General features: G+C 43.7%; 1 protein-coding gene across 4 annotated transcripts in view; it reads right to left on the reverse strand.

Moving 5' to 3' along the window:
* Positions 1–18,075, reverse strand: part of USP4 (ubiquitin specific peptidase 4) — a 48,751-nt gene that overhangs the window by 30,191 nt on the left and 485 nt on the right. For all 4 annotated transcript variants that reach the window (XM_003982222.6, XM_003982221.6, XM_019821522.3 and 1 more), the window contains exons 2-6: positions 15,208–15,335; positions 9,926–10,056; positions 8,654–8,780; positions 7,896–8,041; positions 7,710–7,771 (exon numbers count right to left, since the gene is read on the reverse strand). In XM_003982222.6, coding sequence (XP_003982271.1) covers positions 7,710–7,771; positions 7,896–8,041; positions 8,654–8,780; positions 9,926–10,056; positions 15,208–15,335 — 594 coding nt within the window. The remainder of the gene's footprint in view (positions 1–7,709; positions 7,772–7,895; positions 8,042–8,653; positions 8,781–9,925; positions 10,057–15,207; positions 15,336–18,075) is intronic.

Here is an 18,075-nt window from a genome sequence, read left to right on the forward strand (position 1 = left end):
TGAACCCATGATTGAGGCCCTGTAGCACACCCATGCCTGCCCTCCTTGCTCGACCATGCTCTGCATGCTTCTCAGTTGTTCTCCAGGCTGAGGGCTGCTCTGGGGATGAGCCCACCCTTTAGGGGTGACCTCAAGTAGCCAGAGTCTAGCACCTGGTATTATCATTAAGGTAACAATGAATTCTTAGGCAGAATCCTCACTGCCTTCACAACAACCTTAGCTGGGCTCACCCCACACCAATGCTGTTAACTCTCATCTGTGTGCGCCCACATCTTCACTTCAGGAACACTGGCCTCTTCTAGTTCTGGGCAGGCAGCCTTGAAAAGGGGTCATGGTGGAGAGCTAATCAGGCCTTAGCAACCTCAGGCAAGTTAAGTCAGAGGGAATTAGAGAGAGAAAGAGAGAGAAAGGAGGCCAGCTCTACAGAAAATCTTTGAAGCATGAGAAAATGGTCTTAAAATGTTCAAAATTTATTAGGTGGCCCTCTCTAATAAAGAGCTGAACAGAAACAATTTAGGAAGTTTTCCTGCCACAATACATGTCAAGCTGACTCTATAGGTAGGTTAAAAAAAAAAAAAGGATTAGGCCAATCAATGACTTCCCCTGAATGACACATTCACTTGATGTATTTTCCCATTCTCTCCAGGTTAACCCTGGGTCTGCTTGACAGATGATGTATTACTTAATATGGCTGGTCTGAGAGTTTTGATTAGTGAGTTTAACTCATTTATAGTTGTTTTAATCACTATTCTACATGGCCTTAATTCAGCCTTATCTCATGTTTTCTAATTACCAAACTTTTCAATTCTTTCTTTTCCTTTTTTTGCCCTCAATTTCCCTTCTTAGGTGTGACAGTTTCCTAGTTGTATCCTAGGGTGCTGTGATTTATAATAAATATATTTTTGATCTTGTTCAAAATTCCTGGTACACAGCCCCTAAAACACTTGTAATTTCCTCAGTGATAAGAGCAATGGAAGCATCTTTTGTTATATTTGTGTTTTTTTGTCCTTGGTTCCTGAAATAGTTTCAAGGTGATAAAAGTGAAAGGAGTTGTCATGTTATTTCCAACAAGCACTTTTCAACCATACCTCAGTTTTTGTTAATCACTTTTGGAAAAATCACAAAGAATGGGGGCCAGTTGCCAGGAGATCTAACCATGTGGTTAGAGGGTTGGAACTTACAGCCACACACCCCCACCCTTGAGGAGGCAATAAGGGTTGGCAATCTGAATTCAGTTACCAATGGCCAAATCATTTAATCAATCATGCCTACTTACTGAGACCTCCACAAAAATCCCTGAAGTATGGGAATTTTGGAGAGCTTCCAGGTTGGTGAACATGTGGAGGTGCTAGAAGGATGGCATGCCTGAACAGGGCATAGCAGCTCTTCACCCCTTCCCTATAACCACCGGGTTCTTCTTCCATCTCACCGTTCCCAGGTTATAGCCTTTTGTAACAAACTGGTCATCTAGTGAATAAACGGTTTCCCTGAGTTCTGTAAACTATTCTAGCAAACTACTGAGCCCAAGGAGGGATCATGGGAACCTGTGATTTATAGCCAGTTGGCCCAAGCACAGGTAACAACCTGGACTTAGAACTGGGATCTAAAATGGGCCAGTCTGATTGGACTGAGCCCTTAACCTGTGGGATCTGATGCTACCTCCAGGTAGATAGTGTCAGAATTGAGTGAAATTCCAGAACACCCAGCTGGTGTCAGAGAACTGGATGCAACCCACACACATTTGGTGACCATAGGAATTGGTAGACAAGAAAAAGAGGGATTTATTTTCCCCTTTTGCCTCCCAATAAGCTATTCTGCCCTTCTTCCTTAGTTTTTGATCCCCAATTTTTAGTTAGACACCTTGCACCTCTGCTAAACAGCATTTTCCAGCCTCCCTTGAAGCCAGCTATGGTCTTATTATTGACCAAAGAGATGCAAAAGAGATGTGTGACTTCTGGGAAACTTCCTTAAAAGGAAGGGTTATGTCCCTCCTGCTTCTTCCTCCTTGCTACTTGAATGCAGGTGTAACCACTGCAGCTCCAGGATCCTGGACCCACAGGGGACTACCTTTGAAGTAGAAGCTGCACACGGTAGGGCAACACAATAGAGCGGCTGGGTTTCTAATGATACCAGCACTGGACTACCCATCTCAGAAGTTCTTTTAGGAAAGACCTCAGCATCTTTCTTCACAAACTGATCGTCTAGTCTTTCTTAACTGCCAGCAAACCTTTCCTAATCGACACAGTGTATTTCAAAGATATACATTCTATTTTAGATTTCTGGCAGTTACTCCATTAACTTATTAGGACCTATAACTATTTTTATTTTTCCCTATCAATTACTTAAACTTGTAACTATCTACATTTCTCCACAAGAGAAAGGGCGGATGACATTCCCATCTCTCTCTGCTTTTTACTGCCTCCCATTTCCTCACTTGCCTTCCATGTTGGGATTACCCAGAATTTACTTCTGGACTGCTTTTGCTATGGATTGCTTTCTTAAATTTTTCTTCTTATTAAACTTTTTAGCAAAGAATTACATAGAGAATGCATAAACCAACTAAGTAAAAAATCAAGAAATTTTCATCAAGTGAATACATCTATATAACCAGAACCCTGACTCTGAAGCAGGACAGCACTAAACCTCTAGTGTCCTCTTCATATTCCCTTTAGTTACGATTCTTCCCACAGCTAACCACTACCATGACCTTGAGCCCCCTAGATGAGCTTTGCCTGTTCTTAAACTTCCTATCAAGAGAATACAGTATGCTGTTTTATGTCTGGCTTCTCTCATTCAGCATTGGTCACGACACTCAATGTTGTCGAGGCCCTACAGAATTCCAGTGTGACTATGCCTCAATTAACCTATCCACTCTATTTTGGTGGATGGACATCTGGGTTAACTCCAGTGAGTATGATAGGCAGTGCTGTTGTGAACATCTTTGAACTTATCTTTAAGTGAACATGAGATGTATTTCTGTTGGCAGTATGCCTAGGAGTGGATCGTTGAGTTACAGAATAAATACACAGAATTCTTCATTTAGCATGGGTTGCCAAGTCTTCTAAAATCACACCAATTTATATGCCCCATCGGCAGGGTCCAACAATTTGGGGTGCTCCACACCTCAACATCACTTGGTACTGTCCATCTTTTTCACTAAGCCATTCTGGTGGGTGTGCAGAAGCACTGTGTTGTGGCTTTAATTTGCCATCTCTGGATGACTGCTGAGGTTGACACCTCTCCATAAGCTCACAAGCCATTGGACATCCTCTTTTATAAAGTAACTGTTAAAGATTTTTTGCCCCTTCTACTAATGGAGTTGTCTTTTTCTTACTGACTTAAGGCATTTCTTCAAACTTCTGGATAAAAGCAATTTGTCAGACATATGTATTGCAGGTATCTTTTCTCACCCTGTGGCTAGCCTTTTTACGCTTTGATGAACAGAAGTTCTTAACTTAAAAGTCACCCCCTTTATCCATTTCCTCCTCCGTGGTTTGTGGTGCCGTGTCTTCTCTCTTGTGTCAAAAATCTTTGCTTACTCCAAAATCACAAAGCCCTTGCTTTTCTGGCCAACAGAATATTTTCCCAGGTATGTGCTCTCTCTCACACGTTATGGATTTTACTGCAAGCGCCTGAGTTCTAACAGTAGCTTCCACATAGGAGCTCTGTGTGGAAAATCTTCCAAGGTCATCTACGCTAAAGAAAAAAATTATTTCATCTTTACATTTAAGTAATAGTTTTGTAGGGTATAAAATTCTGCTTTTAAAATTTTACTTTTGGGGCACCTGTGTGGCTCAGTAGATTAAGCGTCCGACTTAATTTTGGTTGGGTCATGATCTCACTGTGGGTTTCAGCCGTGTCAGGCTCTGCACTGACAGTGTGGAGCCTGCTTGAGATTCTTTCTTTCTCTCTCTCTCTCTCTCTCTCTCTCTCTCCCCCTCTACCCCATGCACACTCTCTGTCTCTCAAATAAGCATTTTATATATATTATACATATATATATAATATATATTATAAGCATTATATACATATTTGTATATAAAAAATATATTCATATATATACATACACGTATATGTGTACACACACACACACATATATATTTTAAGAAAGTTATTTTGACACTGACAAAGTAGCTCTCAGGTCTACTGGTGCTACTGAGAAGTTTGATACTAATCTGCTTCTTATTCCTTTGTGACTTTTTCTTTCAATAAGATGTGGAGTTTTCTCTACATCTCCGTTGTTAAACTTTTACTCTAGTGTGTCTAGGCGTGGGCTTTCTTCCTTCCATCTGTCGTGTTTAGCATTCTTTAAATTTCAGATCTTTCCTCTTTTGTGATCTCTGAGAAACTCTTGGTCATTTTATCCTCAAACATTTTCTTCCCCTTGCTCCAGTCATTTCCTCTCTGCTTCTGAGATACGAATACTGCCACCTCTACCCTCATCCTATAGCATTTTGCTTCTCCCAGCTTTCATCTCTTCATCCCTCCTAATGCTTTCTAGAATTCTTCAACTTGACCTTCCAACTTGTTCATTCAGCTTCAGTTATATCCATTCTGCTACTCAACCCATCTCCTGAATTCTTTGTTCCCAAGAATGCCACCCTGTTCCTGTTTCACGTACCCACCTCCTCCTTTCCTTGATGGTATTCTTTATGCTTACTCCATCCTCCTATGAGGCTGGGAACATGAATGATGCTCCCACTAGCACAGGCTGTCAATCTGCCATTTTCCTTTCATTCCAACTATACTGGTCAGCTTCTCATTATGGCTCCCTCTGAGCTGTTCACCAGGTGAGATCCCACCAGGTGAGATCTCTCCCCTTACCACACCTCCTCTAAGAAGCTCCTTACCTCCCCCAGAGGCACAGCTAGAACCGTCAACGGGGCCTACCACCTTCCCCCAAAAGCTCCTGCCATCACTCCTGGCACCACAGCCACAACAAACTCCTGCTGGTCTTCAACAAAGCCTGCTTCTGTCTCAGAACTTCCACTGCTGTTGGCGCCTTTGCCTCACAATGTTATTCTTAATAAGCACTCCACTCACTGCTGATTCCTTCACCTCCTTCATAACTGTGTTCAAATGGCACCTCAGTGGGGCCTCCCCATCATCCTATTTAAATCTGCCTCTTCCCAAAGCCTACACCTGCTGATTTTCTTCCCTGATTTTTCCCCATGTGGATTTTTCTTATTTGTCATTTGCTTCTCCTTGAGGATGGAGACTTTATTTACTGCTACATCCTCAGTATCTAGAACAGTACCTGGTGCCATTAGGGGAGTGGGGAAGGGAGTGTACCTCAGGAATCCCACTCTGGGCCCACTGGCCACTGGCCACACTTTGCAGAGAAACTCTAACCTTTAGGCAAATATAAGGAGACACTGTTCTTTTCTAAAAGCTATCTCCCTTGACTGGAATCTGGGACCCCAGGGTGTGGAAGGGATGGGGAGAAGCAGCACTGGGAAGAGAAAAAGGCAGAACTCTAACAGTCTCCCTTGACCAGTATATCCAGCCTCTTCTGCTCCAAACTGTCAACCCTACCTCATAGACTGGAATTCAATCACCTTCTGTCTCCCTAGGGGTTCCTCACAGTTTTTAATGTTATTTTCTCTCAGTTCTGTGGCATTTCCAGTTCCAAGAAGGGAGTCAGCAGCCAAGGCTAGCCTTCCAATTACTGTTGTCCAAATTACCAAAAATTTACTGGCTTAAAACAACACAAATTTATGAATAAACTGAATTTATATTAAAAAAAAAAAAAACGTACACGCAATGCAAATTTATTATCTTAACAATTTTGCAGGTCAGGAATCCAAAATGACTCTCACTGAGCTAAAATCAAGAGCTGTATTCCTTTGTGGAGGCTCTAGGGACTTCTTAAGGCTGCCCCACATTCCCTGGCTCATGGCCAGTGAAGTCTTTCTCCCATTTCATCAGTTGGACTCTGCTCTGTCCCCACATCTCCTTCTCTGACTCTCATCTCCCTCGTCCATCCTGTGATTACATGGGGCCCATCCAGATAATCCAGGATAATCTCCCCATCTCAAGACCCTTAATCACATCTTAATCACTTTTGCCATGTAACCTAACATATTCAAAGGTTCTAGGGGATTAGGACGTGGACATGGAGGGTGGTATTATCCTGCCTACCACAGCTATTTTGTCAATTTGTCAGGAACTGGTGACCAGGGTTTCTAAAACTGGAGTCCATGGCTAGAGTATCTGTTAAAACCCTTGAGATTGTTGGCAAAACGCTGTGTCTTCTTGAGTGTTTCTCAAGAGAGAGCAGGTAGCTTTCATGACTCTCAAAGGAGCTACGAGCCCATCAGTATGAAATAGTCCCTGTCCAAGACCTGACTGAAGGAAGAGAGCAAAGACCAACACTGTCCCCACAACTATCAGACCACAGACACAATCCCCCCACCTTCTACCATAAAAAAACATGGGGCACCTGGGTGGCTCAGTCCGTTAAGCATCCGACTTTTTTTTTTTTTTTAAATTTTTTTTTTCAACGTTTATTTATTTTTGGGACAGAGAGAGACAGAGCATGAACGGGGGAGGGGCAGAGAGAGAGGGAGACACAGAATCGGAAACAGGCTCCAGGCTCTGAGCCATCAGCCCAGAGCCTGACGCGGGGCTCGAACTCACGGACCATGAGATCGTGACCTGGCTGAAGTCGGACGCTTAACCGACTGCGCCACCCAGGTGCCCCAAGCATCCGACTTTTGGTTTCGGCTCAGGTCATGATCTTGTGGGTTTGTGCCCTGCGTCAGGCTCCATGCTGAAGGTGTGGAGCCTGTCTGGGATTCATTCTCTCTCTTTCTCTCTCTCTCTCTCTCTCTCTCTGCCCCTCCCCAACTCGTACTGTCTCTCTCTTTCTCAAAATAAATAAATATGGGGCTCCTGGGTGGCTCAGTCGGTTGAGCGGCCGACTTTGGCTCAGGTCACGATCTCGCGGTCCGTGAGTTCGAGCCCCACGTCGGGCTCTATGCTGACAGCTCGGAGCCTGCAGCCTGTTTCGGATTCTGTGTCTCCCTCTCTCTGACCCTCCCCCGTTCATGCTCTCTCTCTGTCTCAAAAATGAATAAACGTTAAAAAAAAAAATTTTAAAAAAAAATTTAAAAACCAAAACAAATAACTAAAAAAAAAAAAAAAAAAAAGAAAAACTCATGTTTCCTTTCTGTTCCCTTCTCAGGACACGCATAATTCCACACCACCCACAAACCTCTCCTGAGACAGAGATTCCTGGGGTCCCAGTTTAGCAACATTCCCCGAGTAAGCAACAATGACTAACAGGCCCATGGTTAAAAAGCGGGGTGGGATCAAACTACTACCTTTAAGTCATACAAGATCCCATGCCTGAGCCCTCTTCTTTCCCATCCAAGCCTCTCACCACAGGTGGAGAAAATGAATGGCCTTGACAAAAACAAAGCCACCTCTTGGCAGAAAAGCATTCCCAGATCTGGGCCCCTTCTCTTCCTTCTCTCATTCTCAACAAGGAGAGGCTCACCATCTTGTTCACACACCTTGACAGCTTTCCTCAGACAGCTGCCCAGCACACTGTTCACCCAAGGCCAGGATTACAGACTCTGGATATGAAATAGCATGTTTCTTCATCTGACTCCCCAAAAATTTTTCTTAGCACAATAACTGCTTTAGGAAACAGCGTCTCTCTTACACCTGTGTGCCCACCCACCAGGGAGAAAGAGTTCACTTACTTTGACTGCAAGGTCTGCCTCGGCCATGTGCCATCTTCATTTTGGGGCTCAATTACTAGCACCTGAGTGAAAGGGAAAACCATATAAGGAATATGCAAAGCACCTCACTGCTAATGTGCTCAGAACCAGATGTCTGGCAGGTATCTGGCAGAGCTGCCTGCTGGGGCATGGCCTGAGCCCTCCTACCTGACCCTGGTACAGCCCCGCATCCTGGACAGTGTTGTCTAGCTTGCTCAGCTGCTCGTAAGTGTTGCTCATGTATTTGTTCCACAGCCGTGTTTCACGCTCAGCAGGGATGTTGAACAGCTTCCGCATCTCCTTCTCGATGGTTGCTAGGGACGAGCAGAAAGATCACTCAAGGCCTTCTCCAGATGCAAGGCTAAAGGTACCCATACCGGGCAATTGCTCATCCTCCTTCCTGTTCAGAGGGTCACAGGGTGCTTTGGACCAAAAGTTCTGACTGACCTCAGCCCCATGGTGACTCCTAAGGCCACACATCTTCCACTGGCATCTTCTCGCACTCACATACCTAGAAACTTTCTCTATGCTCCTCCTTCTTTGAGGATGTGGGTCCCATTTACATAGCATATCAACAATACAGAAAGGTGAGAAAACTTATCTCTGAAGTTAAGACCCATGTGGTTTCAAATACTAGCCCTGCCACTTTCTCACAAAGATTTTTTAAGTTACTTTGACCTCTCTGAATCTGCATTTCCTCACCTTTACCACCGTATGTCAAGTGGGCAGGGGCCATGCCAGGTGTTCTACAGAACACAATTCCCAGGCTTGGCTCTCTATGAGAGCAGGCTCCCACGTCAGGACTGGTAACTACAACCTGAGACTATGTGGGTAACAATTCTGAAGGGGGCCTGGCTTCCCTCCCATTAGCCACAATGCCCTGCACTCTCCCAATGGATACCTGGGACCCCAGCCCAGCTACTCACCAATGGTGTCTGCCTTGCTGAAATGGCAACTCAGCACATTGGTGGGGTCACTGTTCTCACAGAGCTTCAGTTCCAGCAAATATACCTCCACTTTGCAGTGTTTGACAAACAGGCCGTGCTCCACAACCTGCAAGTAAGAGGCACAGGTGAAGGAGCAGGGGTTCCACACCGGGCAGTCTTGGAAGCAATAGGTTTTGTCAGTGGTAAAAGGCAGAATTCACACAGTTATCAGTTTCCCTAAGTGATCAGATTTTTAAAGCCACTGGCATCCATCCTAGGAGTTTAAAAATCTTTTTCCCACTCATGAGGAAAAGCGTCCGGATGGAACAACACTGCACAACAGGGAAGCCACTGTTCATCTCTAAATCAGGATCATGATGTCTCCTTTTCAAGGTTTGTCAAATGAGAGGACTAGAGAATATAGTTAAATCCCTGAGGCAGCCGAACACTCACCATATGGCAACACTGTGGGCATTAGGAGACATCTGCAGGACACTGGCATGCCCCCAACTTTTTGATCCCTAACCCCTCTCAGGGGCCCAGGTTTCTAGCTGGAAAAGAAGGTAGCTCTGGCCCCGAACAGTGATCCTGAGAAGCATGGCCTCAGGACTGCAGCTCTTTCCTACTCTAAGAAGGGGAACTACAAACCAGACAGTGAGAAATTTACTCAATGGCTACCTATCAGCAGGCATGTGGGATCTTGTGATTCTCCCTCTGGTAGGACAAGCAAACAACTGTGGGAGTCAGAGTGTCTGGTCTTTTCACGAGTCCCATCTACCAGAGGGGTTAGGAATCCAGGTGTCTATCCCATAGCCTGTTTCCCTCAAGAGGCTATTCTCTGGCTTATAAACACCTGCTTTTTGAGACATTCAACAATGTGGCCAAAGACTCTTAAACACAGAGGCAAAAGCAGTTTCAGAAAAGTTTTAAGATAAACAGGAAGCGGTACATTACCGTAGGTCCCTATGACCCCAAGTAAACTTTCTCTCATACAGCCTTCCAGAAAGTGCTCTCATGGCACTGCTGGACACACCCCAAGCCATTGGGCAGCTCTGATGTTTGGAGGCCACTCACTATAACACCCCAAGTGAGCAGCCTCACTCACCACCACTCACGATCACAATTCCCTAAAGAGAACCAGAAACAAGGCCTCAAACACCTCTACTCGACCACTTAGGCACATCCAGTACCCCAGGAAACCAACTCTAGTCAGTGTCCCCCAGGGAGCACTCACAGACACTGACCAACAGCTGTGACAATTCATGTACTCACTTTTCTGACAATGGGCTGCTGGCCTTCTACACAGCCATACCAGTTGAGTAATTTATTCCAGGCCTCGGTTGGGACCAATACATAATCCAATTCATCAATTAAATGTTCTTTCAAGGTCTGACTCTCCGGATCTGAAAAAAGAAAACAGCTCATAACTCACTGCTCTTCTCTCAGAAATGTTTGTTTTACAGGATTCTTACGTAGTTTTCAGAAACAAGAAAATTATTTACAATAACAGGACAAAATTCCAAAATTCTGTCTCTGGCCATAACACAGAACAGACCTGAAAGCTGTCTTTAGCCATGCTTTCAGAACATTTTATGAGGAATGTGTACTTCTCCTGTAATTGAATGGAGAAGGAAGAATAAAAGAGAAAATCTCCAATTTACATTTTCAAAGTGCTTCCAGAGTCCACAATTAAAATTGTTAATTATGAATATTTAACATAACATTCTGCTTAGTGAAATTTCACTGAGGTCAAATGCCATCTTCTCCTCGGGGTGCCTGGGTGTGGCTCAGTTGGTTGAGCCTGACTCTTGATTTCGGCTCAGGTCATGATCTCACAGTTCATGAGTTCGTGCCCCACACTGGGCTGCATGCTAACATTGCAAAGCCTGCTTTGGATCCTCTTTCCCTCTTTCTCTGCCCATCTCCTGCTCACTGTGCACACGTGTTCTCTCTCACTCTCAAAATACATAAAACAAACACCTAAAAATATATACATCGTCTTCTCCTGAAATACTAATAATTTTTTAATGTTTGTTTATTTTTCAGAGAGAAAGAGACAGAGTGTGAGTGGGCAAGGGGCAGAGAGAGAGAGAGAGAGAGAGAGACAGACAGACAGACAGACAGACAGTATCTGACGCAGGCTCCAGGCTCCACCTGTCAACACAGAGCCGATGCGGGGCTCGAGCTCATGAACCACGAGTTCATGACCTGAGCTGAAGTCAGACACTCAACCGACTGAGCCACCCAGGCAACCCTTCTCCTGATTTACTAAGAAAGCAACAAACACGTCATTGAAGTCAACTTTATTTTACCAAGAGTCATTTGGTATTCTTAGTTTTCAATAGTCCAAGTCAAAACCTAGCTAGATAACCCCCTGTGGAGGAAGAAAATATGTAATACTCCAACATGCTAAATGTCCACCTCGCACCTACCACAGGCAGGCAACATGATTGGGAGTCAGAAGTGGAAGTTCATGACCTGAAACCTACTCCCTCAGTTGAGGACCAAGGAACTGGATCAAGGAAAGACTGATCCCCTCCCAAGAAGGGAGCCTCTGTGCTCTTCAACACCCACTCCTGTGGTAGCGCAAGCCACAAAACTGGGAAAGCAGAAGTACCCACAATGGTGCAACTCATCCGTAACTCAAGGCAGACGATGTTAAAAACAAAAAACTAAAACCATAAGCAGCATTCACAAGGTGACCAGGGCTTGTCATCACCCACCCCCTCAACACCAGTTTATACCCTATCCAATCAGCTCTTCTGCCCTTCCTTAGAGCAAAATACAGATCTGATCCACCTCTGCCTTGAAATTTCATCTCCAAGGAAATAGGAAAGGAATTAAACAGCGGTGGAGGACAAGAATACCAAGGGGAGATGGATGAATGGATAAACATGATGTGGTATATACCTATAGCAGAATATTATTCAACTTTTAAAAGGGAAGGAAATTCTGACCTCGCTATGAGGATGAACCCGAGAATACTATACTAATATACTAAATAAAATAAGGCAGTCACAGAAAAACAAATACTGAATGATGCTACTTAAATGAGGTATCTAGAGTAGCCAGATTCAGATACAGAAAGTAGAATGGGGGTTTCCAGGGGCTTGGAGGAAAAGGGGCTAGGAGTTACTGCTTAATAGGTATGGGGTTTCAGTTTTCCAAGGTGAAAAAGTTCTGGAGATAGGCTGCAAAACAATGTAAATGTGCTTAATACTACTGAACTGTACACTTAAAAATGGTCAAGGTGATAAGTTTTATGTTATGTGTATTTTACTATAATTAAGGGGCACCTGGGTGGCTCAGTCGGTTGGGCGTCTGACTTCGGCTCAGGTCATGATCTCACAGCCGTGAGTTTGAGCCCCGCGTCGGGTTCTGTGCTGACAGCTCAGAGCCTGAAGCCTGCTTTGGATTCTGTGTCTTCCTCTCTCTCTGCCCCTCCCCAGCTCATGCTGTCTCTCTCTCTCTCAAAAATAAATAAACATTAAAAAAAAAAAAAAAAAAAAAAAGGTGGACACTTCTACGTGATGAGCCACCCACTTTCCACAGCAGCTCTGGCATGATTATTAACAATGACAAACCAGGCCTTTTCTGTTCAGAAGGATGACCCACTGGTATCAGCCTGCTTGAGACAAATGCTTCCCCCCCAAAACTGACAACCTAAATTCCAAACTTTTCTCTGATTTATAAATTAAAACTCACAGAAGTGGGGCGCCTGAGTGGCTCAGTCGGTTGGGCGGCCGACTTCGGCTCAGGTCATGATCTCACGGTCCGTGAGTTCAAGCCCTGCGTCGGGCTCTGTGCTGATGGCTCAGAGCCTGGAGCCTGCTTCGGATTCTGTGTCTCCCTCTCTCTCTGACCCTCCCCCCCTGTTCATGCTCTGTCTCTCTCTGTCTCAAAAATAAATAAACGTTAAAAAAAAAACAAAATTAAAAAAAAAAAAACTCACAGAAGTTATTTGCTTATTGTCTTACTTGGGGAGATATCCCTTCTTCATTTCCAACACTAAGCACTACACAGATCTGGCCATCCATACTGTGCCTAGCAACAGCCAGAAACCTTTAAATGTGGGAAAAGAACACACAGCTTTCAGCAGCACCATCCCCAAGCCCATCATTTCCACAGGGCATTTTCCCATCTAAGGCTCAGTGATGATTTTCCCAAACATGTCATTCTTAGACACAACTGGGATTTCAATTTCACTTAACTGGAAATTTCAAATTTCACCTAAAACTGGCATCATGCTAAAAAATCACACAGGGGTTTTGAATTGGGGGTTTAGTCTGCAAATTTCTTCAACAGAGTGGCAAATAGAGGGGGGAAATGAGAGCACTGGTTGGCCTAAGCACAGATAATTCCATCTGATAGAGAGTAGGGGCAGAGGTGGCAATGAGAAAAGGGGTGCTCTGTGGACAACATAAACATGGACATGTTGTACCCCATCCCTCCCCACTTTCAAGAGCCCCGTCCAGCCACTCCTGTGACCCTAGATGAAAGGCAGCCCGACTGGGACTGGCAGGTGACTGAAAGCCTGGGGACTAAGGGGTGACCCTCAATCATGAGATAGGTCATTCCTGTACTGTCAATGTTCCAAGGAAGCAGGGTCTGAACAGAATGTACTTCTCACTTCCTAAGCACACAGCAAATGTTTCAAGCCAAAGCCAGATGACATCAAATTGGGGGACCATGGAAGAAATGCCTGCCCTTAGCTGAAAATCATGCAAAATGACTTCAGAGAGCCCCTCTAGCCCTAGGATTCTTATCACTAGTACTTTTAAAAGCATTAAGAAATCTCCTATTCATAGGGCGCCTGGGTGACTTAGTCGGTTGATCGTCCAACTTCAGCTCAGGTCATGACCTCACCATTCATGAGTTTGAGCCCCACGTCAGACTCTGTGCTGACAGCTCAGAGCCTGGAGCCTGTTTCAGATTCTGTGTCTCTGTCCCTCCCCCTCTTGTGCTGTTTCTCCCTCTCTCAAAAATAAACATTAAAAAAAAAAATCTATTCAAAAAAAAAAAAAAAAAAAAAAAGAATGGGGACCTGGGTGACTCAGTCGGTTGAGCGTCCTACTTTAAGCCCTGCGTTGGGTTCTCTGCTGTCAGTGCAGAGCCCGCTTTGGATCCTCTGTCTCCCCCTCAGTCAGTACAGTATGCGACTCCTGATCTCAGGGTCATGAGATTGAGTCCCACGTTGGGGTTAGAGATTACTGGAAAAAATAAAATAAAAAAGAGCGGGGCATGGGGAAGAAAAGTGCAAATACACTGCTGTGCTCCCTTAGGGCAACTTCATGGTATGATGCCACCATATGTGACCTACATCAGGAAACAAAGTACATGAATTATTCACTATGTCATTAGACCTCCACTAAAACAAGTCTGAGCATTTTTGAGGGGGGGGGGGGGGAGAGGGAGGAGAGAGAGAGAGAGAGAGAGAGAGAGAGAGAAAGAGGAGGGAGAATCTCAAGCAGGCTCCATGCTGAGCATGGACCCCAATGTAGGGCTTGATCCCACAACCCTGGGATCATGACCTGAGTCGAAAAAGAGACACTCAACCAACTAAACCACCCAGGAGCCCGAAGCACTACTCATTTTTAAAAACACCCAGCTTGGTGTTAGGTACTTGGATCAAGCTTCATGTATTGTCTATCTTCCTACTGCTCTGATTTGGGGCAAAATCAACAGATCACCTGTGTCCTGCTTGCAAGTTGAGTCTAAAGCTAGGCAGAAAAGAGCCTGAGAAAGCCCAACTGTCATCTCAATGCATCTACAGGTACAAGCCCAGCTCTGGTAGGTCACACATCACTTTTTCAGTCACTTCTTCCACTGGGAGCTGATCGTGATGGTAGCTCTACCTTCCACTTCTCCTCACACCACTTCTGTGACAAACAACCATCACAGGAATGTTTGATGGATGAGACAGGTCTACAGTTTGTTCAACTGCAAAGGTTAACACAGAACATTCTGGTGCCCAAATTTCAGATTCCAGATGCAATTTCAAAATGATATCCTATTCTTTCCATTCCACATGCTAATCTAAAATCTGACATCTCTAGCAGAACTAATTTGCAAAAAGAAAAATACTGGAAGCTGCTCTTTAGAAGCAGTTTAGGAAAAGAGTAACTTAACTTCTCCCTGAGTGTCTACAAAGCCTTCTTTGATAGATACAAATCAAGGATACTTGTTTCTATCCCCTCATAGTAGCAAAGTTAGGTTAGTCATGTCCATGTTACTGATAAACACCACCTCAGACCACTGCGTGCCTGGAATATTTCAGTTAGAAAAGCAATGGTGGGGGGGGGGGGGGGGCACCTAGGTGGCTCAGTCAGTTAAGTGTCTGACTTTGGCTCAGGTCATGATCTCACGGTTTGTGGGTTCGAGCCCTGCATCGGGCTCTGTGCTGACAGCTCAGAACCTGCAGCCTGTTTTGGATTCTGTGTCTCCCTTTCTCTCTCTGCCCCTCCCCTGCTCACACTCTGTCTCTCTCTCTCTCCAAAATAAATAGAATTAAAAAAAATTTTTTTAAACAAAAGAAAAGCAATGGGATACTATACCTGAAAAGAGTCCAGAGTTATCTATTGGGCCAGGAAACAGATTGTGTTCACCCACATTGTACATATCCCAGCTGTCGAAGCCCACATACTTCTTCCACTGCTTGAACCACCGGCTGTCAATAAGATACCTAGAGACAGACAAAAATTTACTATACCAGAAAAGCTGAGGTTGCAAGTTTCTGCAACTGCTCTCTTATTTATTTATTTTTTTTATGGTTTTCCCACCTGAGCAATACACAGTCCCCACTCAAAAACACACTCTTAAGAACAAAAGCCGGAATAGGCCCCACATGGCAGACATGGTCTGGCAAAGGTAAAAAAATCCATAAACTGAAATGATTTTTGAAAAAATGAATAGGGGCAGCTGGCTGGCTCAGTCAGTGGAGTGTGTGACTCTTGATCTCCAGGTCGTGAGTTCAAGTCCCACGTTGAGTGTAGAGCTTACTTAAAAATAAATAAATACAAATAATTTATATTTATATTATAATTTATAAATAACTAATGAATAAATAAAAGGAAACGATTGGCTTCAAAAGGCCTTTTTTAATAAATGTTTATTTATTTATTTACTTATTTATTTGAGCGAGAAAGAGAGAGTGAGCAGGGGAGGAGCAGGGAAAAGAGAGAGATTGAGAGATTCCCAAGCTGATTCCACACTGTTAGCACAGAGCCTGATGCAGGGCTCAAACTCACAAACCATGAGATCATGACCTGAGACAAAATCAAGGGTTGGATGCTTAACTGACTGAACCACCGAAGCACACCTCAAAAGGCTTTTTTAAATGATGTCCTTCTGGGGTGCCTGGGTGGCTCAGTTGGTTAAGCGTCCGACTTAGGCTCAGGTCATGATCTCACGGTTCGTGGGTTCAAGCCGTACTTCAAGCTCTCTGCTGAAAGCTCAGAGCCTGGAGCTTGCTTCAGATTCTGTATCTCCCTCTCTCTCTGCCCCTCCCCTGCTTGCACTGTCTCAAAAATAAACAAACATTAAAAAGAAAAATATCTACTACTCATTTAACAAACAAATAAATAAATAAATAATGTCCTCCTATGAGTAAAATCTTGTTTGCTAATAAGCAAGTCATTAATTTCATAATGATCTTTATAGAGGTCCTTGCCCAAGACAGTTTGGTTACACTGTTTGACATGTAGAGCATTAAGTTAATTTTCTTTCTGAAAATGCGATAATAACACCACACACTTCAGATTTCCTGTGAGTACCAAAGAAAATATTTAAAAAATGTATGTGTTTCGTATCTATAGACATCTAGGCACAGAGAGTTAGCTCCCTGCATATAGAAGGCACTTGATAAATATTTGATTAAGACTAAAACATAAAAAGAAAAATATCCCAATCAGTAAAAATCTGTCTTCTGTTTTGTAATCTGACAAAGGGATACTAATCTCTTATCAAATATAGGCATATACATTTTTTCCCAGACTCAGGCCTTTTTAAGATTCAAAAAAACTTCATTTTAAGTCAAGCAACCAGGCTAATTCATGTCCCCACACTGTTGTAGTTTGTAAAACCATATTAATGTTTGTAACATTTCTAAGAAAAAGGCTTTATTTTAAAACTGTAAATATGGCACTTTGTAATAAAAAAATCAATTCATAACTTTTTTATAAAAGTTATGTGTTTAAAACAAGTGTGTGTATACATATACATGCATATACAACAGTGTCTAGGTGTGACATATAATAGTTTCTAGTCTCTAGTTATTAAGTTGCTCTGGTTATATTTAAAAAGTATCACTATGCTGTTGGGGTGTGTGGGTGGCTGTCAGTTAAGCATCTGACTCTTGGTTTAGGCTATCATGATCTCACGGTTCATGAGTTCAAACCCCAAGTCCAGCTATGTGTTGACACTGTGGAGCCTGCTTGGGATTGATCCTCTTTCTCCCTCTCTCTCTGCCTCTCCCCTGCTCATATTCTCTTTCCCTCTCTCTCAAAATAAATAAGCTTAAAAAAAAAAAAAAGTATCACTATGCTGTTTTACAACTAAGAAGGAGGGGGAAATCTCGGGGGGGGGGGGGAGCACAATTATATTGGTGAGTCCTTTAAGTTTTATAGCCAACAAACCTCAGAGATCAGGCAGCTTCCCAGAGGCCACAAAGATCCATAAATATATCCAAATCTCTACAATGCTCTTTTCCCTCCAAACCCCTTGAACAGCATCCTCCAAACACTTTTAGTGCGTGTTCTTAGTCTATCTCAAATTTCCTCTGGTTCTGCTGAGTGTCCTTCATATATCACCCCTATGCAGGATAATTTCCTCTGCTTGCCCTGCATTTCACAGCTTGGCCAGCTGAAGAACACTGTAAAGCCCTATCTGAACTCCTCCTAATCCCAAGGTTTCCCTTCCCTGCTCAATTCCTCTGTTACTGTAAACGGCATTATCAACACAGCCACAGTTTCTTAAAGGGGGATGTTCGTTCAATCAAGTTCAATGCAAAGCCAAGCCCTAGCTTTTTACTCTCACACGATAAGACTACCAAGAAATCTAACTAGTCGAAGTATCTTCTCTTCTACTAAACAATTTAAGAAACCTCTGGTCTCAGACTTGCTCTTCTAAACCCTGAACTTTTAATCTTTTTATCTAGGCTCTAATCTATCCTCCTCTCCCACTCCGAAATGCTGCCGCCACAATTATTTTTGACATTTGCTACCAAAGTAACCTGGAGCTCTCAAACATTTGTTCAGCTTCTAACCTTGGCACCCGCACGGCAGTTTACAAGTTACAAAAGTATCTACTTCTGATCTTCTCAACCCAAAAGGCGGGGGTGCCAAATACTGGTTACCCTGGCTGTAACCGTAAGGAACCAGGGTCTGGGAGGTGTGGTCGCCTTCGCTCAAGGTCACACTGCAATT

This window comes from Felis catus, chromosome A2, assembly GCF_018350175.1.
Source record: "Felis catus isolate Fca126 chromosome A2, F.catus_Fca126_mat1.0, whole genome shotgun sequence".
Classification (NCBI taxonomy): Eukaryota; Metazoa; Chordata; class Mammalia; order Carnivora; family Felidae; genus Felis; species Felis catus.